Source organism: Ischnura elegans, chromosome 12 (genome assembly GCF_921293095.1).
Source record: "Ischnura elegans chromosome 12, ioIscEleg1.1, whole genome shotgun sequence".
Lineage (NCBI taxonomy): Eukaryota > Metazoa > Arthropoda > Insecta > Odonata > Coenagrionidae > Ischnura > Ischnura elegans.
This window is the reverse complement of record NC_060257.1, coordinates 63,870,117-63,897,956: the sequence shown is the minus strand read 5'-3', so window position 1 is coordinate 63,897,956 and position 27,840 is coordinate 63,870,117. Positions and strand designations below refer to the sequence as shown.

At 37.5% G+C, this 27,840-nt stretch overlaps 2 protein-coding genes across 4 annotated transcripts; both read left to right on the top strand.

Annotated features, from left to right (window-relative positions):
- The first annotated feature begins 858 nt into the window (after positions 1 to 858).
- LOC124168909 lies at positions 859 to 19,178 on the top strand. 3 transcript variants are annotated; one of them, XM_046547293.1, is made up of 7 exons: positions 860 to 1,145; positions 1,310 to 1,535; positions 2,330 to 2,383; positions 6,782 to 7,222; positions 8,478 to 9,827; positions 16,162 to 16,322; positions 18,539 to 19,178. In XM_046547293.1, exons 2-7 carry the CDS (start codon positions 1,331 to 1,333, stop codon positions 18,572 to 18,574), a joined length of 2,247 nt encoding a protein of 748 aa, XP_046403249.1. In that variant the 5' UTR covers positions 860 to 1,145; positions 1,310 to 1,330; the 3' UTR covers positions 18,575 to 19,178. The 3 variants fall into 3 exon arrangements, with proteins under 3 accessions (XP_046403251.1, XP_046403249.1, XP_046403248.1); XM_046547292.1 differs by having other exon boundaries at positions 860 to 1,535; XM_046547295.1 differs by lacking the exon at positions 2,330 to 2,383 and having other exon boundaries at positions 859 to 1,535.
- Positions 19,179 to 20,988: 1,810 nt separating this feature from the next.
- On the top strand, positions 20,989 to 24,280 carry LOC124168908 (NADH dehydrogenase [ubiquinone] iron-sulfur protein 6, mitochondrial). Its single transcript, XM_046547291.1, has 3 exons — positions 20,989 to 21,191; positions 21,307 to 21,483; positions 24,120 to 24,280. The coding sequence occupies exons 1-3, from the start codon at positions 21,036 to 21,038 to the stop codon at positions 24,183 to 24,185; spliced, it is 399 nt and encodes a 132-aa protein (XP_046403247.1). The 5' UTR covers positions 20,989 to 21,035; the 3' UTR covers positions 24,186 to 24,280.
- Positions 24,281 to 27,840: the final 3,560 nt, after the last annotated feature.

The following is a 27,840-nucleotide window of genomic DNA, read 5'->3' as shown; positions in this document are numbered from 1 at the left end:
GCCTATATTTCTACTATGTGACGTTCCCTCATTGACATAGACTATTGCTAGAATTATTAAGACTTACGTTGAATATATAAATATTTACAAAGTACAAATACAGGCAAAAAATACTTATAATATTGTCACTTCCTTACCTCACAATGTGCGATGTTATTGTAGATTTCCATTTGTTTCTTCTGCAATCTATCGACCAAGGAGCCTTTCTTTTACGATCAGAAGGAAAACGAAATATTCATACTCCGTTTTTCGTGGAATTGGAGCAAATCGGAGCACTGCAGCACACAATTTTTTGAAATTAATTCATATGCCCTATGCAAACACCATGTAAACAACAGACAGGTGGGAACCAAGATGATCAAACCGAAATGCACTATGGGAGCGTGACACGACCTGCCTTTCGCGTAACCATTCACTACAGCATACCCGTACGGCAAGTACTCGAAGTTACGGGCACGTGACGTCACAGGCGGCCATGTTCATTTTTCTAGTTTTCGCGGACGTTCAAACCGGGTAATTTTTTACGCAGCCAGAAATGGCCAAAATTACCCTAAATTTAAGTTTAAATAGCATTTCTGTATCTAGGATGAAGTGAAGTTTTCGCATATATCGCTAAAAAAATCCATGCAAACACCCCATTACTGTACGAAATATTCTCTTTATTTTAATATGAAATTTAATGATTGAGACTCCGTAATACACAGCATAAAACGAACGTATAAAAAATTTTGTCTATTTATTAAACGTCTGGGAGGGTACCGTTCCCCCACCTCCACCAAATCCGCTTATGTCTTTATTCATAGTGGAAAATGCCTTTTGAATCACCAGAGAGATGAGCGCGTTTAAAGTGCTACGCGACCCCCATCTTGCGGATGATGTCCTATCTATTGTTGTGACGTCATATGATTGTTTTGGTTTTGTGATGGCTCTGCGAATATTACGTGCATTCCACTAATGGAATCCCCATGTTTCCGTCGTTCTTGTTGTTGTTTCGTTTTCATCGTTTTTGTTTAGAGAATAGTTGACAAAAGTAATACACCATTAAACTGCGACGTGACTCCTCTACACCTGTCTTTGGGAGTACAGTCGTTTATCTGAGGGCGACTATCTTCCTACAGTCCGTTCTTCGGCAGTGAAACAGCGACGTAAGGATCGTTATATTCTGGAGTACGGCATTTTGCATCATTGAAATGCTGTACTATTCATCGCTTATGGCTGAGAGGGAATACTAGTGTTATATATTCAAACATTGTATTTTTACTTCATTGGGTGACTCATCGCCGCGCCGCTGGTATTGCTCCTATTTTAGTTTAATGAAAACGTCTCCGTCATGGGCAATAGCAGTAGTTCTAAGTCTGCCACCAAGAAAACATGCAGTTTCTGTCGGAAGGAATCATGCCAAGGAGACGGCTGCAAGTATTTTTACAGTGGAGAAGCTGTAACCGGTAGAACGAGTGCAGGGTTCAGCAGCAGCTATCCCAATGCAGCTCCTGTTGTCAGCAGAAGTTCAAGCTCTACGCAGCATGTCCCCTTAGGTATGTGTGTAGTATTTATGTTTTTGAATCCACTCTCTTGGACATAGTCTCCTATTTATGAATTTTAGGGGTTATTTTCACTCGATTTCTTGAGAATTCGCGCAAGATAAATTTTTCATTCGCCCTTTAGCTTGCTTAGTACTTAGTTGAATTCGAATTTGTCTGAATCCAATGATGACAGCGCTACTGTATTTTGATATTCCCTTTCCATTGGCTCATTTATTTATGTACACAGCTGAATCATGTTTAAGTATCCAAAATGGATTTCATTTGTATAAACCTCCTATTCTTAATTGTATAGTGTACCTATACATATACTGAGCATGTTGGCAGTTATGGTATTACTCCTATTAGCAGTTGTAGTTTCTTGGATTTTTAATCTATAAGCAAAAATTTTCTCATTCCATCGTATTATATCCATTATAACGCCCATCAATGCTTTGGAAATCAGTGAATATGGCGTGAGGCCATCAAGACAACAGTTTATTCTTGGATGTGAATGATAAAAAATAGGAGGAATGAGAGATTAAAATTTTTGTGATCCAGAAGGAATGAGAGGGCAATCGGTCCTGGGATATATGTTCTCTTCCTTAGATTTCAATCTTATAAGCAAAAAAACTCCTCATTTCGTCGCATTTTCTGCATTATCATGCCCATCAATGCTTATTGTTAGCTAAGGAAAAGGGAATCACACAATTCCATACACCCTACTTTTGAAATTGACAATAATCTTGTATACTCTTTCGTTTTTTCTCCTACATTTTGTAATTTTCTGTGATGTATTTTTTTCTTAGGATGGGATGCAGCTGCTCACCAAATGCACCAGTCAGGGTCTACTCTGCATCAAGGTGATTAAACTGGTTACCTATGTGAATTTCTGACAAGTATGCAGGAAGGTGCAAAGCATTATCCCAACAAAATTTGTGCTGCCAGCCTGTGAGATAATCAGTTTCCTTTCTTATTGCTTTTTATTGCTTTGTCAAATTGCAGTGAGGGAACCCATACAAAAAAATCTGTGCTGTGGCTGTACTAAAGCTGCACTGTAACTGTGATAAAAGGACTGTACTGTAATTCTACATAGACTGCACTTGAATTGAAACATCACAGTACAGCTATAGCACAGCCACAGTGCAGTTGTCATAGCACAATCACAGTGGAGTTGTCATAGCACAGTCACAGTGAAGTTGTCATAGCGCAGTCACAGTACAGTTGCCTTAGCACAGTCATAGTGCAGTTGCCATAGCACAGCCACAGTGCAGCTGCCATAGCAGAGTCACAGTGCAGTTGCCATAGCACAGTTTTTACTGTAATACTCTTTCCATGAATCAATAATTGACAGTCTTGATGTGGCTATTGCATTCCCTCTATATCTTATTGAAAACAAGAAGCAGAATTAAATCAAGATAGGCCAATTAGCAAAGATATATACATAGTTCCCTTTTTAGGTGTTTGTGAAGATTGGTTGCCTGATCCAATCAGAAAACCGCAGAGAGATAACAGTGGCCAAAACGACTACACTCATTCGAATGTTGACTAGTCTAAGGAAAGATAGACCATATTCCTAACAGGCACTCACTAAATTTGTTACGTTCCATTTCCTTAATATGAACAAAGTTTATGGTACTAAAAATATTGCTATCAAAGCACTTCTAGGTTCGAAGGTTCTATGAGAAAAATTGACAAATCCTATTCTGCACATCAACGGGCACTCAACATAAAAACCACCACAATTTACTTCAGTGCTATTTGTCTAGTTGCCACAAATATGCCCACCTCGATAGTTTTTGTTGATGAAGTTTAAGTACTAACGCCGTGGAGCACAATAAATGACAATAAGATATGAAAATAAAAGAAATTTATTAAATACAAATATACTCATGATTATAAACATAAAAATGAAAGTCTTGTTAAGGCATGGCCGCTCAATTCATTTGCCTCTTTGGCTTCCTTGGCAGTCATGTTTTCTAGTCCAGTTTGAGCCATAGTACAGCTCCAGTCAAGTTATCCAGCCCAGTCACAGTGCAGTCTGAGCTCTAGCACAGTTCAAGCATAGTGATTCAGCACTGTTACAGTACAATTCTTCTCAAATTCTAGCTGCCATAGTACAGTCTAGTACAGAAAAGTGTACTGTGACTGTGCCAAACACAGAGTTTAGTCCAGTTACAGTGCAGATTTAGTGCAGTCACAGCACAGATTTTTTTGTATGGGAAACTCTAACATGTTTTATCTTCTTATTCTTTCACTGTGCTATTCAGAGACAAAATGCTTGCATAACAGGACATAACATACATACAGGAGAGCTGCTCACCCAGTGCGACTCAGAAAAGCGCTTCTGGGTTGTGGGGGAAAGAGGGAAGTGGAAGAAGAGAGATGGAGCATAGAGATGACGAAAATTTTAAAAATTTCACTGTATCAAATTATTCTCTCCAAAACTGCATGGTCATCTTAACCTTTTTTCACTCACGATGCAACGGAAATGCAGGAAAGACAATTACGATAAGGATTATATGACATTCTTTAGAGCAATGCCATAAAATGAATCAGGAGAATCTTTCAAACGACGTTAGAAGATGCCGTGTGCCCCCTTTGACCCATCAAACGTGAGATGACCCTCACACTCCAATTCACACAATGTATGCGGAAGGAGTCTGTCTCCCACCACACACAATTCCTACTTGCAAAGTTTGCGTGGAGGGAGTCATGAGTGCTGTGTGTCTGATGTCCCCTCGCACAAATCCAGTGGATAGTGCACGAGAAGGGAGTCACAACTCCTTAAATAAAACTCTCTTGCCTCACAGCTCAATCTGCAGAGTTGCACATTTGAACTAACTGCTCACTAGCACAGTGCCCATCGCAAATTCTGACATCGTATTGGTCTACCATTGAGAGGGGTAGGCTATTTAAATGATACAGTAACTTGTGAAGATGCCATGTCTGGGCAACTGGTCCACCAACAATTATGCTTCCTATCACCTTGATGGTATCCTCACCTTCATATGAGTTAAGGTGGAGATCACTGTAGTTCCATTCAGTGACTCTTATATCATTGCAGGAGTGGTAATATGCAGAATGTGGTAAACCAAAGACTGCAGTTTGGTTTCCCTGCTGGCGGCCATCATCTTTCTGGTGTATTTTTTAAAACTTTATTTATTAAAAGGCATGATATGCTGAAGAAAATATAATAAACCTCAATTCTGTAAGTTGCATATTTTTTTTTAAATACAAAACTGCACTGTTTGATTTCCTGCACCATATACTCTTGGTAATGGCCACCAGCAGCAATACATTGAAGAGGGTGATTTTTGAAAAAAAATTTAACCTCATTTGGAAGAGTTAATGGAGAGATTATTCTTCTTACATGTCTTACACTAATATGATTTTTCTTGGCTTTGAAGAAAATGTATTCGAAACTTTATAACTGCGAGAGTAAACTTAACACGTTGCGTACCTGGGTATTTAAATTCCTAGGAACGCCGATTCTGGGAAATATGTGCCTATTAGAGCGTAATGCCTTTGGTTTAAACATGGTTAAAAAGCTAATGCTTAGAAAATAACTTTGCCCAATCAAACATTATGATGCATCAATTCATTATGAATAACGAACAACAACTGAAAACGCACTAACGAATACGTATTGCATGCTTTAAAATTGTTTAGGTTGACGCGCCTAAATGACGAGAATCTTCGTCATCCGTACGCAACGTGTTAAAAGTAAGGTCTCCAATTTTTTTTGTCATTGAATATGACATTTATTTAAATTGTTAGATAAATCGTTGGAAAGGTCTTGGCTTCAGCTATTTTTCGACGTAGTCACCCTGGTGCTAGATGACTTTTCTTATCTGCATGATGAACTTTGAATATCATCGTGCCAGCTTCCGTCCACATTGCAAAGGTAGTCGTTGACCCTTTGCACCTTGCTGTCCGTTGCGAACTTCATCCCTCCTAGGTGTTTCTTTAGGGCGAGCAGCATGGGGAAATCACTGGGTGATAGAGTCCAAAAAATCATCTCCTTCCTCCACAAAATGGCACAAACATCTTCTGCACATTCTACTCACGTCCTCTGGTGGTCTTTGGTGAGCTGTTTGGGCATCCACCTGCATGTGAACGTTTGCACAGCGGGAAAGGAACTTGTGGCACTACCTAAGAACGTTTTTAACATCCATACATTTTTCACCGTAAACATCAACCAATAAGGTGGTTTCCTTTTATTTTTTTGTTGCCTCAATCGAAGGATTATTACTCCTGGAGTACGTATTTCACGCTTTTAGATTTTTTAATGACGATATCTATTTTTCACGATTAAATGAAAGGTGAAAATTTTCAAGCACGCGTAAACGTGACGGCTAAGTATGAATGCTGGGAAAAGCCCGTGTGACGTCATTCTGGTTCCCACTGCTGCAAAGTGAGGTGACCTTGGGGCGATAAAATGTGTGGCGCTGTGATGCAGGCTGCTATCAGGTAGCAGAGTACCCTGCTAGCTGATAGCGCTTGGCTTAAATAAGAATTATTTATACCTTATCAAGCGAAGAAAACTTTCCGACCTTAGCCAGTTTTAATAGGTGATTATTAAGACATGTTTCCCTGAGCTCTGTGCCTCATGCATGCATTGGTAATCTCAGACGATGTAAAACTCCTATCTACTTGTATAGAAACTAGGTCCGTGTGACGTCACATGGAGTGGCATCGCTTGGGCACCAATCTGGCCTTTTTCAAATGCGGTTAAAATTGACCATTAACATTCGTATGAACTGGGATTTCTAAAACCAAATAATTTGTATATAATGAGTACACTAAAGGTGGGTAACGAATCGCAATCAGTGCCTTTCGTTTTCTTTGATGAAGGAAACTACCCTATTGGCAATTAATGTCAATAGGTGTCAACTTTTTCATTGGCAAAAATCGTATTACTGACCAAATTTAACACCTGGACGGAGACGTGAGAGGAAGCTCCATTGAAACGGCTGCTGTGCCAACAATGTGTCGACAATTTCTTTGCGGCAGTCGAGAGTGGTAGTGGAGGAAACAAGGTGTTGATGGATTGCTCCTAGCACTTCATGCAGTGACGCAATGACTTAGGAGACCTTTTTTTGAGTTTTCCCTTGTATTTAATTTTTTTTCCTCTTGGGGGACAGTCTTGGGATGCAGAGGTAGTTTTAGGTAATCCCCCCCCCTTGCCCTTACTTTATTTTGGCTACAGTTATCCCTTGTTGTGGCCGATGATAACTGAAACTTTTCATGTTTTACAGGCACTGCATCAGCTGCATCAGGAGAAATAAGGCCTGGAATTCCAACGCAGCAGAGTACTGCTGGTGGAACAAGATCAACTGCTGTCTATCCTGCTCCATTTCCACCAGTTACTTTAACTAAAGCCCAGTCTGGAAGTACAGTCCAACAAAGCAATGTAGGTGTTTCTAGCTCAAAAACTTGCTATGTTGATGCATTACCGAAAACTACCTCTGCATCCCAATTTGTGGATAAATCATGGGAGAGTAAGAATATAAGTCATGGAGGAAATTCAGCTCACCTTGCAGCACAGAGTAAACCACTTCCATTGCCAAATCCTTCACATTTTTCAACTGTACAGCCGGCTGTAAAGGTTACCACAAACCTTCCTACTACAAAAAATCTAGATCCATCATCAGTATCCAAGCAATATGAAGGAGCTGGAAGTAATATCCATGGGATTGGTGAGTCATACTATTTAACTAACGTTGTCAATTCTTGTGTCTCATATGGCTGTTTTGTAGGCAGCTTTTGAGTGTGTATTACAATAATATACTTTTAGTCCAGCTTGCCATCGAAAAATCAAAACATTTAAAATCTTAGGTTATTGAGATGATCTATTATTCATGCCAAAAAAGGCAAGCAACATTAACAAATGAAATTAGGAAAAAACAATAGTCTTGCTTAATAGTATGATATCAAACTTAGTCCCTTTTCTCAAAAATATTGGATATTGTAAAACTTTGTTAGTACTATCGTTATTTCTGAATTTTACTTCATGTTTCCAAAGTCCATGCCTCACATTCTTAGGAATTAACCATTCGTGGTCAAGTACGACTGTCAAATAAAAATTGTTCAACAAAATCTTAGCCTGGCTCCTCACATTTTTTTCTTCTCTTCAAGTTTATTTTTTGCTGTGTAAATAGTTGGTCATGGGAGCTCATTATTTCGGTGAAAAGTGTAATACCATATAATTAACAATACAGATCCTCTATTTTTATCTGAAAATTGTAAGCATTACTCTTTGCTTTAATTATTTCAATTTTCATTGTAGAATTTGCTCTAACATATTTTGAATTAGCAATCATGAACATGAAACATAATTAAAAATTGCAAACCATTTTTTAGCGGTGTAGTTTTTTTTTTATTAATGTATACTGTTGAAATTTCAACAATGGAGGACCAATATTTGTTGCTATAATGCGATACCTTCATTCTTCATGGGATCAAAATTGCACATTTGCATGCTGAAAAACTGGTAAAAATCATTATTTTTATGTGTTTTTTTACTCCTTGTCAGAGTTAAAATGAAAATGCATTGTAATGACTTCATAGATTCATTCTTACCCCTGAAAAAAAAACTGAAAAATTTAAGTGCACTGTGGCCAAGATTATGTAATGAAATTCGAAATTATGGTGGTCTGTCTGCTGGGATGTCTTTTGCCCAGGCATTGAGCTCCCTTAAGTCATCCAAATTACCAGTTTTGGAGATATTATATCCATTTTTTATTTTAATATTCTGTTCTTATGATTGATTCCTATTTTCTGTCTTATTTTCATACATTTGAGCATTGTCTGTCAAAGTCTTAGACATAACACAATGCAGTGTTCACTGTGCCTCTGGTTGTGCTTCTAATTGTTCACATAAGTGCCTCATGTACCTTATGGTCTTCGCAAAAGTTACATTAAAGTCTGTTATTTCTCCATTACCCATTCCAGTTGAGAAGAAGTCAGCAGAGAGTGAAGCCAGGGGTTTGTCTACAGCTAAGTCAGATCTAAGACAAGTGGGGAAACCAAAAGTAGAGTTGAACTCTATTGATGTGAAAAATTCAGTACCCAGTGATGCAAATGAAAGAAAACCCAAGCACAAGCACTCGCCACATGCTGTGAAATATGAAGGAGTTGTCCTTCAAGTCATTGGTTCTCGTAGTGCCAAAGTAAGAGTCTATGAAAGGAATGGTGTGCCTGCACAGAAATCAGAATGGGAAGCTGATGATGTAGTGAAGAAACATGCTCTTCTTGTTATCGATAAATTAATCAATGATGAATCAGGATCCTTTTATCCAACAAAGACATTCATGAGGGAGGTGATTAGGAAAGGAGATATCGTAGCATTGATTTGCACTGCTCATAACAATCAAAGCAGTGGCTTCCAACTTTATGCCCATGAAGCATGGTTAACTGGAGAGAAAACCGAGATCAATGACGCTGAGTCATTGGCTAGCTTTGTCTCCATATCTGGCTCAGATACTCAGGGAAGTACTTCATCCAAGGCGAAGAATGATAGGATTGCTCTCCAGGAAAATGTTTCATCTAATAAAAAGGCTGACAGCTTTACTCTGGGAAATAATGCAATTGCTAACATATCCAATGGGAATTCATGTGAAACTGCCGATGTGGTCAGCCAATGGCTCGATTCAAATAAGTACTGCCTTAACAAAAATGAGAATTCAAAGCCATTGAAACTAATTGGTGGTTGCCACTACATTGGCAAAGCGATTGAAATACGTTCATCACATGGCTTCATTGTTGAAATATCCTCTAAAGAAGGTAGGCAGTTTGTTTTTGTTTTGCCAAGTTTTTTCTATCCTCAAGGCATTAACGGACCAGCATTATCTCTTGGCACTTCAGTTGAGTCCTATGTTAACATTGGAGATGAGATTGTTGTGATTCCTGTTAGGAATGTAGCGATGCAGGAAGGGAAGTTTGAATGGGTGGCCAACAAAGCGTGGCCAAAGAATATACTGCCTGTTTCTTCAACTGCCTTGAGTAATAAGAAGTCAACTGAACTCATCATTAGCTCTAAAGAGAAGCAAAATCAGCTTAAAGATGTTACTGCAGAGCAGACTAACCTAATGGAAAAACAAACTGTGACGTATATTAAAAGCCTGTACCCTAATTCCAAGAACTGGAAGGATTTTGATGGAGAAATCATTTCACTGCAGTTTAACTGGGGACTTGTGAAGGAAAAAGAGAACAGCCAGGTAGCCTATGCTTTTACGAGAGAGAACACTTATCTCTTTGGACTGTGCCTTGAACATTTCATCTTGGATGATATATTTGAAATTGGTGAGTTGTTTACTTATTTTTGTTTATTATAATGATAATTATATTCCCCCTGATTTATGGGTAACCGAGATTCGGTAGAAATTCCTTGCACATCTAAATGTGTATTAAGTAGATTTGCAGGGAGGCCAACTTGCAAAAAATATTGGGGGGGGCCATACCGGATATCTTGCCCCGGGAAATTTTGTAAGTAGCGAGTTTTAAGTTTTTAAGCATTTTAGAAGAGTCATAAGATCAACATTAGAACCCTGATAACTCAAATCTCGATATCTGGACACTACGGGGAAAATCAGCAAGCCTGACACATTTTTTCTTCACACCCATAACGAATTTTTGAGGGGGCTCGGGCCTCCTCAGGTCCCATGGAGTCAGCGCAACTGTATATTTGTGTGAGTTTCAGTGAGACTAGGTTACTAGAATAGGGAATGAAGGCTTATAGTGATGAGATTTCTATTAACTTTTTTTTACGTGAAGTAATTCATGAGGGGACCCACTACTTGCAAAAATGAAGTAGACAAATAATGAAATACAGCTAAAGTCTTTTTGCATTAATTATTGCACCTTTGACGTAAGAGTGATAGAACAAAAAGCAGGAGTACATTAAAATTAGGGTGCTAAAACAGCTTTCCACTGGAATTATAATACTATGAAAAAAAATTAATATAGGCCCCCAATATAGGTAATAATAATATTTATTGTTCTTTCGATCAAGAAAATTTGACAGATCTTGGTCAGAAAAAACAAATGGAAACAGGAAAGACATTTTACACAATTCACAAGCTAACAGGTTTCTCTGGAATTATAATACTATGAAAAAAATGAATGTAGTCCCCCAATATAGGTAATAATAATATTTATTGTTCTTTCGATCAAGAAAATTTGACAGATCTTGGTCAGAAAAAACAAATGGAAACAGGAAAGACATTTTACACAATTCACAAGCTACATATGCAAATATGATACAAGGCATGGTATTAAGAGTCGGTAAAAAAATATTCTGAGGAGAAAGCTTTGGTACAAAAATAATTCCATATGACAAGTGCGAATGGATTGTAGAATGATATTACAGTACACTCCCGATTACCCGGGCGATTGATGGGGAGAGACGGCACAAATAATCGGGAAACACAGATAACCCAAACTTTCACTTAAATGTCTTGCAATGCTCATAATTTACCTAAAACATGCAATATATTATTATTTATGCAGTTATTCTGTTATTTTAGAGTGCCTCCCGGACTCAATGAGAGCTTATTTTGCCAGTTTGCGATCTTGTTAGCGGAGGCGCGCACTGCGAGGCTTGGAAAACAGGAACACGGTGCTCCCGTGAATGCAGCTAGCGTGCGATCGCTAACGTTTAACGAAGGGGATTCTAATGGAAATAATAAGCCTGGTGTATCCTAGCATTAATGCAGTAATTCCGATGATTTTGCGTCCGATTTTATTTTTTTACAAAGATCGCCGAAAAAATTGAGCGAGAGTAAAAATCATGCATGGATAATCCACAACCCGGATATACCGCAGCCGGATAATCGGGAGTCTGCTGTATTATAAATGCTTGAATAGAGGTGATTGAGGCAAGTTTTCTTGACCAGACGTTACAGTAGAACATTTTCCTTACAATATTATGTATCAATATGGAAAGATCAATCAAGATTGTTCTAGATTTATTGATTTGTTGGTCAATGGGATCATTCACTTTTTAATTTTATTGTCAATCGTGATTGTTTGAAAAATAAAGAGTATCGTATTTTTCGAGCTATGTGTGTTAAAAAATTGTTGACTTTAACACTTTCACGGATAAGTTGATGATGTCACAAGCTCGTGCTTAACACGTTGCGTACGGATGGCGAGAATTCTCGTCATTTTTTTCCGGAACGTTCCGGACGGATGACGAAGATTCTCGTCATTTAGGCGCGTCAACCTAAACAATTTTAAAGCGTACAATACGTATTCGTTAGTACGTTTTCAGTTGTTGTTTGTTATTCATAATGAATTGATGCATCATAATGTTTGATTGTGTGAAGTTATATTCTAAACATTAGCTTTTTAACCATATTTAAACCAAAGGCATTACGCCCTAATAGGCACATATTTCCAATCTCAACACCTCCACCCAGAATCGGCGTTCCTAGGAATTTAAATACCCCGGTACGCAACGTGTTAACGAGACACTGCTTCTTTACTACTCTCAGGTCTTGTGCGTGGAGCTCACATGTTTCGTTGTTATCTAGGCTCTTAGTGGAGGATTCCTGACCTGATATCACCCCAGCAGTGCATCTTCGTGGGCCCACCATGAGTGTAGCCAGAACAATGTGTAGAGGAGGGGGGGGCACGACGTGGGGGTCAGGGGGTTAAGCCACCCTCTGGGGAAAATGTGAACGTTTTTATCTCTAGAAATCACATTTTATGCTATTTTGCTAGTGTTGCTTTGCAAAAATAACTGTCAATATTAGTTTTGGTTCCTAGTATTCCTGGAGTAGAATCAGGGCCGGTTTAAACCATTCACATCCACAAGCGTACTTGTATGCTACCTGAAGATGGCCACAAACACCACAAGCATACCGGTACGCAGAATGCATAGTGATATCCATGGCCCTTATATACTGGTTGCTAATCTCCGGCTCTGGCGTGTTGCCTCGACGGACGCTCTTACCCCTCAATCCCCTCACACGCCTCCCCTCAAACACAACTCTGGGCGCAGTCACGGTGTCACTAGGGGAAATATGGAACTAACTGCACTGTCGGCAGCGGTATATGGTTTTGACAGCACAGTTAGTTCCATATTACCCCTAGTGACAGCACAACTGCACCCAGAGTTGTGTTTGAGGGGAGGCGTGTGGGGGATTTGAGGGGTAAAAGCGTCCATCGAGGCAACACTCCAGAGCCGGAATATGTCGGGAGATTAGCAACCAGTATATAAGGACCATGGTGATATCTATTAGTTGATCCTGATGCTCTCTTACGAGTATTTTTGTAAATTTTTGGCCTTATATTTATTGTACCTGATAGCAGCTGCCATCTGGTGGCTATTTAGAAAATTTATTCTATTGTAAATCGCAATAGAAATATGTACTTTTCTTTCTTGTAGATTTTAATCACCTGAAAATGGATCGATTTAAATTGGATGGTCGAATTAAATCCCAGGGGATGAATGCAGATGGGTTAAGCAGTAAGCGAATTGCATGGCCACTTAGGATACCAAACAAAAGTGGGCGCCTAAACGCTTAGTCCAATGTTCAGTACTAATCGAACGAGGAGATTAAAGCTTGAGAGTTGATTTACTCCACAAAAGTATTATACAAGTAAGGGTGTATCGTTATAAGTTCACGCTGATATTTAAGTGTCAACCCTTTTTCCTTGAGTATTTGTAGTTATGTTAAAATGTATCCAGACTACCTCTCAGGTTATTTTTTAGGAGTTTATTATTATATTGTTTGCTTACGCTATAAAAATGTCTAGAACTCTCCTTGAGTAGAATAAAGTTGTTTTATAGGTTAATATTTTTCTGCTAAAATTAATTGGTTTAGAAGAGTAGGTGCCTTAGCGCTCAGTCCAATGTTCAGTACAAATCAAACAAGGAGATTAAAGGTTGAAGGCTGATTTACTCCACAAAAGTATTGTATTGTACTTGCCCCCCCTATGGTGCCACTAGGGCCCACCCTGGGTTTCATTTTTATTTCACCCACCAAATTCCTTTAATGAATTGCAATTTTATGTCTTTGTAAACTGCTAATTTATTAACAGTGAATACCAGAGGTGTTCATGAATAAAAAGGAAAAATAAGCTATTGCAAGTCAACTTTGACCTTAGAAGAGCTACACAGTATAGCTCTTGCAAAATATCGTGTCACTGCGCAGTGAGTAATTCTGGGGCTTGGGCCACAAAACTAAAAAGGATTGTGAATGGAAGAGAAAGGTTTCTTTTGTGGTGTATCAAATGCAAATCTTTTGCAATTGCTACCAACACTCACCACTACCTGCCTTCTAGCTCTGTCTAATCGCATGGCCACGGCCTGAAATTCTTCACTAGTTTTTAGGGTAGGTCTTGGTAATGGATAATGTTCTCACTTGCCTATTAGCATTGCGTGTGTGTGCTTCATACCCCTGTCTTTTGCATTTCAAGAGCAGTGGGGTAGTCAGGAATTTCGTTTGGGGGGGCTCCATAACCAGGGGGAGCATTTTTGAAAAACAGGGTACTGAGTACAGGATTTTAAACTATTAGTAACACTTGTCATAATCGAAAAAGCTTCATTTTTCAAAGAAATCTTTTTAAATTCGTGATTTTTCATTAGATTGTTTTCTTTTATGAAGCTAAGTACAGCAGACTCTCGATTATCCGGCTGCGGTATATCTGTGTTGCGGATTATTCATGAATAATTTTCACTCCTGCTCAATATTTCCACGATCTTTAGAAAAAAATAAAACCGACCTAAAATCGCTGGACATACTCCATTTTAATGCTAGGATACACCGGACTTATTATTTCCATTAGAATCCCCTTCATAAAATGGAAGCAATCGTGCACTAACTGCATTTACGGGAGCTCCGTGTTCCTGTTTTCCAAGACTCACAGTGTGTTCCTGTTTTCCAAGACTTGCAGTGTGCAACTGTACTCCATGATCACAGATACACGTCCCGCAGCAGTTGCAACCCGGGCAACTTGTGCGAGATGCGACTACATGGCGTGGTGCCTGAAAGTGTAGTTTTCGATGTCGCGCAGTGCTTTTGAAGCATTACTGCAAACCACTATTCAGTATCTGTGATCACGTGGTTTTCAAAACCAGGTCTCACATGCAGCAGTATTAATACGAGTGCAACCATGTTATCGCCACTAAAAAGATCGCAAACTGGCAAAGAAAGCTCTAAATGAATCTGGCAAGCACTCTAAAATAACAGAATAACTGCATAAATAATAATATTTTGTTTGCCTTATGTAAATTATGAACATGACAAGACATTAAAGTGAAAGTTTGGTTTATCCTTGCTTTCCGATTATTCGTGCCGTCTCTTCCCATCATTAGCCCAAATAATCGGGAATGTGCTGTAATTGTGTTTTTATATAATTCGGGGAGGATCTCGCTACGCCACTGTTTCAGAGTTTCCTTGGGTGCATTTGTATTTTGCTCACAACAGCCATTATAGAATTTCAACTTTTTTTCTTAAGTATTTTGGTTCCCCTGCTATTCCCTCTCTCTCTACCTCGCTTTCTTCCCCTTTCTCCTTTCCATTCACCCCTTCTACCACTACTTACCTTCCCTCTCGTGCGGGGCTGCACCAGGTTCTTTTGCGAGAGCTATACATCAGGATCAAAAGGGAGCTACCTCATTAAAAGATACAGTGTCCTGCGTGATACGGTGGAAATCTTTGATATTCTGCTTATTAAAACCACTTGTCTGTTTCCACACACTTTTATTTACACCGACCATGGTTTCGGTAACTTGTGCCATTATCAAGGTATAATGGGCCTTGATAATGGCACAAGTTGCCGAAGCCATGGTCGGTGTAAATAAAAGTGTGTGGAAACAGACAAGTGGTTTTAATAAGCTGAAGCTACCTAATTTGCTACCCCTTGATGCTTCTCAAGATGCCTGGCTGGTTTGCCACACTCCTAGTAATGTGGCATGCTTCACCACCATGCATTATATGTATATTCATTTATGTATTATTTGTATAGGAGGTTTTTGTAGCTTTTAATGTATTGATTGCAGCCCTCGATAATTTTCGTAAAAATGTATCATTCCAAATATCATGTGCACATGATTTAAGGCACATTAAGATATATTCCAATATGTACTATACATTGAGAGTAAAACCAAACGCACAGCGATTGGTGGAAAATGTCAATGTTTCTAGACGATTATTCTTGTGCAAGGGCACTGACAGTAAATTTACTCAGGTTAATTTTTCACGTAAGTCTTAATGTTCTGAGTAACACAACTTCTCTTAAAGAAAATATGTAATGATATATTTTTATTTTTTATATGAACTCAGTTTATTTTTTTTTATTTGAGTGGGCAAGTTGTGAGTGAATGAAAGCTGGAAATCTTGCTCAGGATCAGAACTGTTTGCTTTATAGAAATGAGGTCTGAAATTCATGTCACCTACAATATTTACAGAGTGCAATTTATTGGTGATTTTGTTCTCTTATTAGGGAAATGCATTGTGAAACATGACTGAAGAATAGCCTCAAAAAGCCTTTTCTTCTGTTTAAAATATCTTTTTAAAATTTATTTTTTTTAAACTAAAAATCACTTTATATTGCACGTAACCATCCTGGAACTTTTTGCAGTGCTTTTTATATTAATATCATTTTTGCCTCCACTCCATATATACAGGTCAGCCAGTGAAGTTTTCTCTGGATATTGATGAGCCTGGAACTATGCATGCTATAGCTGTGTGGTCAGGAAACAAATTGCCTGATTACCATTCCTTTGATATTGCGACTGGAAAATTCTGTGAAGAAAATAAGATAAAATTTGCTACTGAAGAGTCCTTGGTAATTATTCAGCCTATGATTTATTTTATAATCTAATTTTGAGTTATGAATATTGCTATGCTAACTTACTAATGCAATGCTTATATTCTGGGCCACCCTTAGCAATGTGATATGATGGAATTGCTTACCTACTTCAGTACTTATAGCTTGTTGTTTTGTCATTGTGGACAAAAGGTCATTCCTCAGGTATTGATGATGCTGAAAGATTGAGAAAATTTTTCCTTTTGGCTGTCTCACAGAGTTACATTAGTTCATGCTTCCTAATCATTATTAAGGGACAGCCATTTTGATTGTTCTTTTTTGTTTCTTGTATCCTCATACAATGGATTTTGAGTTAACACATGGAAGATAGGGTAGTTTCATTCATCAAAGAAAACAAAAGACATTGATTGTAATTCATTACCCACCAATAGAGTATTCATAATATTAAAATTATTTGGTTTTGAAAATCCCAGTTTAGATGAATATTAATGGTCAATTTTAACCTCATTTGAAAAAGACCAGATTGGTGTCCATGCGATGCCAATCCACGTGATGTCACAGGGACCTAGATGCTATACGAGTAGATAGGGGTTTTACATCGTCTGAGATTACCAATGCATGCATGAGGCACAGAGCTCAGGGGAACATCACTTAATAATCTCCTATTAAAATTGCCTATGGTCGGAAAGTTTCCTTTGTTTGATAGGGTATTAATAATCCTTATTTAAGTCAATTGCTATCTGCTAGTAGGGTACTCTGCTACCTGCTAGCAGCCTGCAAAGTAGCGGCACTCGGAAGCAGAATGACGTCACACAGGCTTCCCAGCATTCATACTTAGCCGTCACATTTTCGCGGGCTTGAAAATTTTCACTTTTCAATTAATTGTCATTTAAAAATGTAAAAGCGTGAAATATTTACTCCAGGAATAATAATGTTTTAATTTAGGCAATAAAAAAATAGGAAACCAACCTTTAAGCAATTAGTCGACTCAGATGCACCAGGTATGACCTGTATTGACTGCAACAGAAAGTCATTGAATCCTCCATTTTAATGACTTACTGTGACCATGCTTTTAACAATAGAGAAGCCCTGAAAAGCTCTCTCTATTCAGAAGGTTCACCTCATTAGTGCAATATAACCATGTTTAGCAAAAAATCGCCCCAGCAACCTTCAGTCCAAAACAGAACTTTTTTTCTGGACAATCCTTGTAAAATTAAGGCAATCAACTGGTTTCGGCCTCTTCAGGTCATTTGTAAGCGTAGATTATAAAATTTTGAATTTTGAGTGAAAAGAATTGTATGTGTAGCAACATGCTAAGGATGGGATTGATGATATGGAAAACAGTTGGTAAGCAGTGAATAATTTGGAGGATAAGGTCAAACAATTTGTACACTTACCGTATATGTCTGAATATAGTCCCCCCTTTTTTTCCAAAAATACCTGTGGTAAAAGTAAAGGGGGGGACTATATTCAAATGCATTTTTTTTAATTTTCCCGAAGCTGAAGCCTCAAAATTAGGGGGGGGGGGGGACTATATTCGGAGATATACGGTATCTCTTACCACCTCCCTTTTTTATCAGTCCCCTCCCCTTCATATTGAAGCTGTTCATTTAAAACAAAATTTATTTTTTTTTTAAAGTAGTGGTAGAATATGTGTGAATATGTGAAAATTCTTCAAAATACGAGCTCAAGAAATTGCAACTTGGCTATTTCCTCTTAATAATCTTAAAATTGGTTGAAACTGGTCGAGTACCTTATTTGTGGAGTACAACGGTGTTGTTTATTGCCATAATGCCATCATGATTCCATTAAGTAAACTTGCTAGCTATTGATTTTAAACAATGAAAATGTTGAAAACTTATGCTTTTAAAACCTGAAATGAGGGTTAAAATTTATGTGTAGACTTCAGCGGAAAACGCATTACGATCTATATTGTTCTTAGTTTTGCTCTACTTTAAAATGTTACCAGTATGCTAATCAATGAGTATCCTCAATACCACATGTAAGTACTTTGTGGTATGAGTCATCATCCTCTTTACCAATGATGTTTTATATGGCCTGAAATTTTTCATAACTGGTCTGTTTGTCTGTAAATTACTTATTCTCCTCAACTTTAATTATTTCATATGCCCTATTGGTACTTGATCGAAAAACATCTTATCTGCCAGTTTGATTAATTTGAGCTACTCTTCATGTTTTGCTTCTTAAAATAAATGTTTACTTGTTTCTTACAGATTCAGCATGGCAAAGGAATGTATTTAGGGCGTTAATTGAGTACCTGTTGCTGATGGCTGATGAAGTTCATGTGATAATCAAGAGTCATGTTCTGTGACTCTTCTGTAAAGTTCCATGCCTTGAAATTGTGATGTGATGAGCATATTTTTATGTCATATGTAAATGAGGTATGCTGCTTATGCATTGCAACTAAGCAAAGACTGTTTATTGAAGTACACTCAGATATGAATTACTGTATTTTATGAAGTCCTTTTATTTGTTTATATTCAGAAGGATTTAGCATTTATTTTTTACTTATATGTTTATATCTATGGATGTTTCAATAAAAAAATTCAGTATAGATATCAAATTTTTAAACATTTCCATGTTGATTGAAGTATCTTTTACAGACGACTGATGAAGCTCATGTTAAAATTTTGATATGATGAGCATATATGGGGTATGTCATGTAAATCAGGTATGCTGCTTATGAATTGCAACTAACTAAAGACTGTAATGAAGTACCATCAGTCAGTTTTGACTTTCTATGTATTTTATGAAGTCCTTTTATGTGTTTTTATTCAGAAGGTTTTGCATATATTTTTTGCTTGCAAGTTTATAACTATGCATGTTTCAATAAAAAAATTTAAATAAGAGGTACCTTCAGTTCTTAAACATTTCTAAGTTTGGTTGCCCATTTTCCTTGCCATGACAGTACTCTTACGGTCAGGGCCGGCCCTAGCAGGTGCGGGGCTAGGGGCGAACCTTCAGTGCGGGGCCCTTCACTTAAAATATTAAACTCTATATCCCATCTACAAACTCGAGCATTTTGAATCCCTACCACTCTCTGGCTAAGTATGTGACAAATGCAATTGCACAATAAAAATTACTGCATTATTATTCCTTTTTCATAATATTATTTTTTGTCTAGCACAGACTTAACAATACAGTAATACATAGTTGAAATCGCATTTTCGAAACTATTGTATATTTTAATTTTTTTTTTCCCGGGGTCTGGAGCGGTGTCCCCGGTCGCCCCGCCCTAAGGCCGGCCCTGCTTACGGTGCCTTCATATCTGTAGCCTATAGTCTTGCCACTTTAGCTTGGAATTTTATTTTAGGATTGATTTTTTTTGCATTGTAAGCCACAAATGATGTCAATCCAAGTTAGATTGAAGTAAGCCCTATTACTATTAGGGTAGTTTCCTTCATCAAAGAAAACGAAAGGCATTGATTGTGATTCGTTACCCACCATTACTGTATTCATAATATACAAATTATTTCGTTTTAGAAATACCGGTTTAGATGAATGGCTATGGTCCATTTTTATCCTCATTTGAAAAGGGCCAGATTGGCACCCAAGCGATGCCACTCCACGTGACGTCACAGGGACCTAGTTTCTATACGAGAGGATAGGAGTTATACATCGTCTGAGGTTAAAGATGCATGCATGAAGCGCAGAGCTCAGGGAAACATGTCTTAATAATCACTTATTAAAACTGGCTAAGGTCGGAAAGTTTTCTTCATTTGATCAGGTATTAATAATTCCTATTTAGCGGGAACCAGAAATACGCCACACGGAGAGATTTCCCGGCATTCATACTTACGCGTCGCGTTTTCGCGCATTTGAAAATTTTCACTTTTCATTTAATCGCAAAAAATAGATATCGTCATTTAAAAATCTAAAAGCGTGAAATACGTACTCCAGGAGTAATAATCTTTCGATTTAGGCAATAAAAAAATAATAGGAAACCACCCTATTGCTAATTTATTCTGAGTGGAATTACTTTGGGAAGAATGGAATGGGGTATGTATGTTGTTTTTTTAATAAAACGCAGTAAGTTGTGCTACATCTAAGATTACGAGTTTTCATTTGCTTGATGTGAGGGCAAAGATAATATCAAATGAGTAGTAAATCTGTGATGCAAATCATTATCAAATCTCTACCTGATTTTCTTAGCGAAGAGGTATCTCAGCATTAATTTTTACTGACTCAACGGAGTATTTATGCTCTATGTCATAGCCTCTATTAGTTTAATGATAGCCTGTTTAAAACCGCAATTGAGATCATATAGATAAGGATAGCTGCATACCTGCCAGTCAATATGGGAACCATATGAAAGCGGAGATGTTGCAGTGATGAGTCGTTTATTTATATATTATTTTGATTTGTCACTTATTCATGGTATTAATATCAAATTTTCAATAGAATATTTATAATTGCATGAGAATTTGAGACATCAATAGAAAACCTCTGATCTAATGGAGGGCTATCTATTAATTTTGTGTCCATAGTCACTTTAATCATACTATCTCCTTGCTGAGATATTGGTTAAGTGATAGAGTATCCATACCATTACTATCAAACTCTTAAAACGTTCTCAGTCCATAAATGAGATATTATTAATCTACGGAAGTTGAATTTTAGGTTCTTAGCTACATAAATCAGTTTGAAAGACCGGTTAAACAAATGAGCGTTGAAAATCGAAGTCGAATTCTTCCCTGCTTTCGATTGCTGATGATTGCAATGGCGGCGTTAATACTGAGGAGTGCAATCCCCAAAGGGAAATCTTTAAATTGTCGCCATTTCTCCTTATATTCTGCATGTGCGTCGTCTTCATCAGCTAAGAAAGACGCCTTTAAAGTTGAAGATAAAGTGACACACACTGGACAAGTGAGTAAAATTATTTTCCTACGTTATCATATGAGTAACCAAGGAAAGGTTTCGTATTATTTGCGACTTAACTATGATTTCTCTCAGTAATGTAATAATATCTTACTCTTTTAAGCGTTGGGAGATCGATGACTATAGGCTTGTCAGATTCATTGACCGCCCGAAGCACATAAATACTAATGTGGCCAAGGACTTGATCGATTCGGTTCCACCGCAGGAGCGTAAAGAACGAGTTGTTTGGTGCGATGGAGGCGGTGGCCCCACTGGACATCCTAAAGTCTACATTAATTTGGTAGGTGCATACTTTTCCCCAAATTTTTCAAAAACAGTTGGTTTATTGTATATCCCTGCAAATAGTGCTTTTTTGCATTAAGGGTTTTTGCTTCAAGCTTTTAGGATGCTTATTTCTTTTAATAATATTTCCACATGAATTAAGGAAGAAAATTTTAGAAATTCATATTTTCGAACATTTTACAGCAGAATGAAATATGGATCGTACTTGTGGTAGTGCTGAACTAACTACCTTTGTATGCCTTATGCGTGCATTTTTCACTCTACAAAGTATGATGGTGGCTTATCACAGGAAGTAGTGCTTATTTTTTCCTAAGCTAGCATTTCAATTTTCTTCCTGCTTGAATTATTGCAAGTGCATCCGTTTAAGAATAAATAATGATTTTTATGGATGACGTTTCGTATTTTATCAGCAAACTAACTGGATCGCTTATTTTGGATTCTGTTTGTGTATTGATGTTCGGTAATCTAGGGTGTAGCATGTTTTTTTTTATTTTTCTCTGATATTCGATTTGGACCCATGCGTGCAATGAGGAGTTGAATCAATATGCAGCAAAAGTGATTGATTTGATTGATATTTATACATGTAGAGGTCGCCCAAGAGCCCTGGGTGTAGTAGCAATTAATTTTGAAAGTCAGTGAAAACATTTTTTCTGCAAGGAAAACACCAAGTTACAGTTACTCAGGGACAAAATTTACTCCATTTTTACAATTGAGCAGTGGTTACATTCCATTAAAATATTTAAGCGTGGAAAGTGGCCTCTTGTTCTCTCCTGAATGCTATACCAGCTACTCGCTGGCTTTAGTGATGGTCAGCTCATAGATTCCTCACGCCTCCTGGCCCAACATCCCCCTCACATCTTTCCTAGTGCGTGCCAGTGGAGCAATAGGGTGGTTTCCTATTTCTTTTCCATTGCCTAAATCGAAATATTATTACTCCTGGAGTACGTATTTCACACTTTTAGATTTTTAAATGACGATATCTATTTTTCGCGATTAAATGAAAAGTGAAAATTTGCACGCTTGAAAATTTTCACTTTTTAAGCGTGCGAAAACGTGACGGCTACGTATGAATGCTGGAAAAAGCCTGTGTGATGTCTGGCTGCTGCTTTGTGAGGTTATGAGCACCGCTACAATGCAGGTCCCTAGCAGGTAGCAGAGTACCCTGCTAGCTGATAGCGCTTGGCTTAAATATGGATTATTAATTCCTTATCAAGCAAAGAAAACTTTCCCACCTTTGCCAGTTTTAATAGGTGATTATTAAGACATGTTTCCCTGAGCTCTGTGCCACATGCATGCATTGGTAATCTCAGACGATGTAAAACTCCTGACTACTCGTATAGCATCTAGGTCCCTGTGACGTCACGTGGAGTGGCATTGCATGGGCGCCAATCTGGCCTTTTTTAAATGAGGTTAAAAATTTACCATTAATATTTGTCTAAACTTGGGTTTCTCAAACCAAATAATTTGTGTATCATGAATACTCTAATGGTAGGTAAAGAATTGCAATCAATGCCTTTTGTTTTCTTTGATGAAGAAAACTACTTCATGTAAACCTATTTCATGTAGGCAACAATGTATGTGTTAGTACACAAACCTTTAGAACTAACAGTTCTAGAACTAACAGTTCTAATTTACTTGTGTGCATTTTAAAGTTTGACTCACTGTATTCTTCATCCTCTCCTCTGTATTCTATCATTCAAATTCATTTTCAGTTGTGCAATGTATTTTTCCTGATGTTCCAAATATGGTCCTGTACTCATATGAACATTATTAGGGATAGGGTTAGCACCAAAATTATTCAGCGGGGTTCCTGGTGCATAATTCATGCTAGAAATATATTCTGACTCAAGTTTTCAAATAGCCAGAGAAAATTATTATCCTTTCTTCATCCCTCTATTGTTAGTGAAGCAAAAAAAATGCTATGTTCTTTTGATAACAGGTGAGCTTATTGAAGGTGATTGTGATTGTCATGTGGGTGCCATGTTTGTATTTCATTTTTAAATATAATATTAATAACTCTTATTTATTTTTACTTAATAATGATCCATTTCTTATCATAATGTTATTATTTGTTTAGATTGATATTTTTCTACTTTTAGTAAATTTAGTCAATTGCATACATCTCTACTTATGACTTTAAAAATAGCTCAGTAATTCTGATCGCTAGATAGGATACTAATTTACTAAGCCCTTATACTGTGTGCAGAGAAATATTGTTTGTGGTGGACAGAAATGTTTTTTACTTTTATCCTTTTTTCTCGGATATTGAATATTAAAATTAAATTTTGTGTTACATTACATGTAAATTTTAATAAATCTTTTATGAAAATATACAAACCTTTTCACTCATCAAATGTGGTGATAACAATGATAACCTTTACCTTTAACAATTACTAAATTTACAGCTTCAGTTTAGTTGAGTTTAGTGTATATTGCAATCATAACCATGTACATGTTCTAGAAGATGTTTTTGATAACAGAGAATGAGTAAATAATAATTTTAGTGTTGTGCAGCTTCATTTTATAGTATAGATTTCACATTAGATAATTTTAAGCATACTGATGAAGAGTGGACTTACTGTCCAAATGACTGTCATGTAACCATTCATTAATGAACTTCTCTTTATATTATAGGACAAACCTGGAAAACACATCTGTGGCTATTGTGGCTTAAGGTTTTACAAGGATGATAAGCACTGATTACAGGTCTTTAAGTGAAATTTAATCAGATGGTTGCAAAATTTATTAGTAGGTGTATATAATTAAATTAATAAAAAAATATGTTAAACAAAATACTTATGAAGTCTTGTCGCTTCTTGTTATCATTTTTTAAATTTAATTTCAAATAAGTGCCCTCTATTTCTGTATGCTTTCTTCCATTATCAATGGTCAACAATCCTGGTATTTGATGCCGCCCTCCTATCAAACCTTTTCATTTTACAGGAATGTCTCCACATCCATGATATCTCATTCAATTTAATCGACTTAAGGTCTTCCTTTTTTCTTCTTCCCACTCAAATTTCCTCCTAAAGTTGCATTATCAGACCATCATTCCTAAGGCCAATTAATTTCTCCTTTTAACTTAAAGTGTGCAGTATAGTTCTCATTTCTCCCACTCCTCTTAGCTCTTCCACAATGCTCAGTTGTTCAATCCATTTCTATTCTGTCTGCAGTACCAATTTTTCAAGGCTTCCACCCTTGACTACTCTGCCTCAATGCATATGTATACACTCTGTAGCCCTCAGATAGGTGGCTCATAAATGAAATAAATGTGTTACATGACTTCAACTAATTTAATGGGACTAATAAAATGGATGAATATATGTAAGTTAGAGGTGACTTCGCGAAGGGTTATTCGAGATTATTTGTCACTAACAGAGAGTTGGGAAGGGAATGTTTTCTGTGGGGAAGATGGCTGTTGTAGAAGGGCAATTCTATTTTTGACGGAATTATCTTTAGAGAAAACAATGAAATGGGATATTTCGATAAAATTGTAAAATACAAAAAAATTGCAAAACTTCTGAGCATGATCAAAAAACATTTAAGAAGGTGTTTTTCATGTACAGAAACAAAATTAATTATCAAAATACCTTCTGAATATGCCCAAAATTAACATGTTACGGAATTACTGCCAGGTCAACCTAAGTGTAGTGATTTCAAACATCTTAAAAACTCTGTGGATCGAAGTATAAGTTGAAAACTTTTAATAAGGCTCTGAATAATGTTTCAAGTACTGATTTCATTAAATGCAATCATTTAGCTTTTCATTTATCTAAATAAAATATTTCCTGCCTAAATTTTAATTTTAGAGAAGAATTTGACTTGGAAATGGCCAGAAATAAATGTTGCTGTTGGATAAGTTTTCTTGGGTTACCCTCCAGTTAGTTGTTTTTCTACACTACGTTACTTCATTGTTTCAAGGACTATACACTCGTCATCCTTAGGGAACAGTGTATCTTGATAGTGAAAGCTAGAGTAACTTTGGGAAAGCCTGAAAACTATTCATGATGTGTATTTTCTGGGTCGAGAATTATTGCAACTTTTCTTGTTTTGAGAAGCTTCATGGTGGTGACGTAAAGTCTTGGCCTTCCAAACCAAAAGTCCTGAGTTCTAGTCCTGCCTTGGTAGGTTGCCCCTAATCAGGGTATGGGTAGTTCTGTGGTTTGACACCAGGTGTAGATTTAGGTCACAGGTCCCAACATTTCGATGACTAAGTCCGCCATCGTCTTCAGGGGTTGAATTCAGACTTGATGGCGGACTTGGTCATCGAAATGTTGGGACCTGTGACCCAAATCTACACTTGGTGAGAAACCCGAGAACTATTCCTGCAGAGCATATGCTGGGAAAAATTAAATTCTACAGGGTATGGGTGTTTATCTTGTGTATTGCTATTGTTGAAACCCCATGGTAAAGGGCGTTATGTGCTGTTTACGAGGAATTTGGAAATAAAAAAGGATGGGGCTTGATCACTAATGGCTCTAGCCTTTTTAATAAGCTGTCATTACATGGAAATATTTACCTGCACAACAGTCAGATCTATGAGGAAGACTTACAGAGTATTGTTTGCAAAAGGTTGGAGGAGATGGAAGAAGTTATTCAAGAAAACTTCAAAAAACTTCACCTACATTATACATCTGAAAAGACTGAAAATTCAAAGGTGACGAATATTTGCAGCAACTCAACAATCTCCTTGTGCATTTTTCTTCCTCTTCATTTTGGTATAAGTCATTCATCCCAATTCCTCAATATCCTTCTCACATATTACAGATGTGTCCCTCTGCTAGCTCTCTCTCCTCAGACTTGTCCCTCCATTATTTTCTCTAGGCAGGGACGCCGACTTGCAAAAAATATTGGGGGGCCCAAACTGGGGATATTGCCCCGATAAATTTTATAAGTAGTGACTTTTAAGTTTTTTTAGCATTTTAGAAGAGTCATATGATAAACATTAGAACCCTTATAACTCGAATCTCAATATCTGGACACCCCAGGGAAAATCGACAAGCCTGACACAATTTTTTCCTCACACCCATAACGAATTTTTGAGAGGGCTCGGGCTCCCTCAGACCCCATGGAGTCTGCGCCACTGTCTCTAGGAGGCGTTCATGTCTCAGTAGATATCCCATTAGCTCTACTTCTTTCTGGACAAAGGTTTTCTCCAGGCTGCATTTTGTTTACTCTTTGCAGAGTCTCTCCATGTTTAACCCAGTCATGAAGTATAAAACAATACTAAGTTCAAGAAGTTTTGCATGTTGATACTCCAACTTTATCATCAGTAGCACAGAGCCTCATAGGGAGCACATGAATCTTGCTTTGGGAAATGCATAGAGCAAAAATTCAGACCAACTGATTATTAGCAAATGTCTGTAGCTCCAACATTCAAATGGATTCATCTCCACTCTTGTACCGGTGGATCCAATGAGGGTCTATAGTCCCCACCCCCTCTAGGTATCCAATTTACTCTACAGTTCGGCCACCTAGAGTTGTCCGATGACATTCGGGTCTAGTTCGGGGTAGGGGGCGGGGTTGGCAAGTAAGAAAGGGAAATGCCCTCGTTGCTAGTAATCAAAAGAGTTCCATGAAGAAAGGAGCCAGCTGGACTGTAGATAAAATTTTAATTTTGTTCGGACCCCTATTACTGCTGGAAGCTTACCCCTAGACTCCCCAAAAAGTCCCCCCCTTGTCCCTGTCCTGGATCCACGGCTGTCTCTAGCCCCAGATGCTTAGAGTCCTCTCTACGTGAACAGAAGTACAAAGTAAATTGAAGATTGGACCAAGAGGTGTCAACATCAGGCTAAGTTATGACTGTGGATGAGACATAAGCTGTAAAGGAGATGTAAAATGGCACTATAAGGGAAGTGATGAAAGTTTCTTTATGATGGAGAAACAGGAGAAAGATGCCATCGATGTATTAGACCCCAAGGATAAGCTGGGGGGGGGGGGGTACAAGGGGAGAGAGGCATTCTTTAGGACTTGATTTGCAAATGAATGAATTATACTACCCCTATTGCACACTTATGAAGACATAGACATCCATGATGATTTAGTACATGTGCCCTGTTACTGCATCAGCTTTTTTTTCTATTGATGTTGCCGTAGTCACCCTGAGTGACTTATTTGGAAAACTATAAATGCAGTTAAAAATTAGATTGCTAAAATTTTTAGCTTCATTCCTAAAATAAAGGCTGTTTAAAAAATTTGATAATTTCAAGTGAACTTATTAGCAAGTTATGGAGAATATTAATGGTTTGAAGGTATTGTTCACAATATCTGCATTTCTATGAAAATAGCCTCACAATTTTCGCTTAGAATTAGTTAATTCTGTTTGGCACTCAAAAGGTTAAATATTCAGTATGTA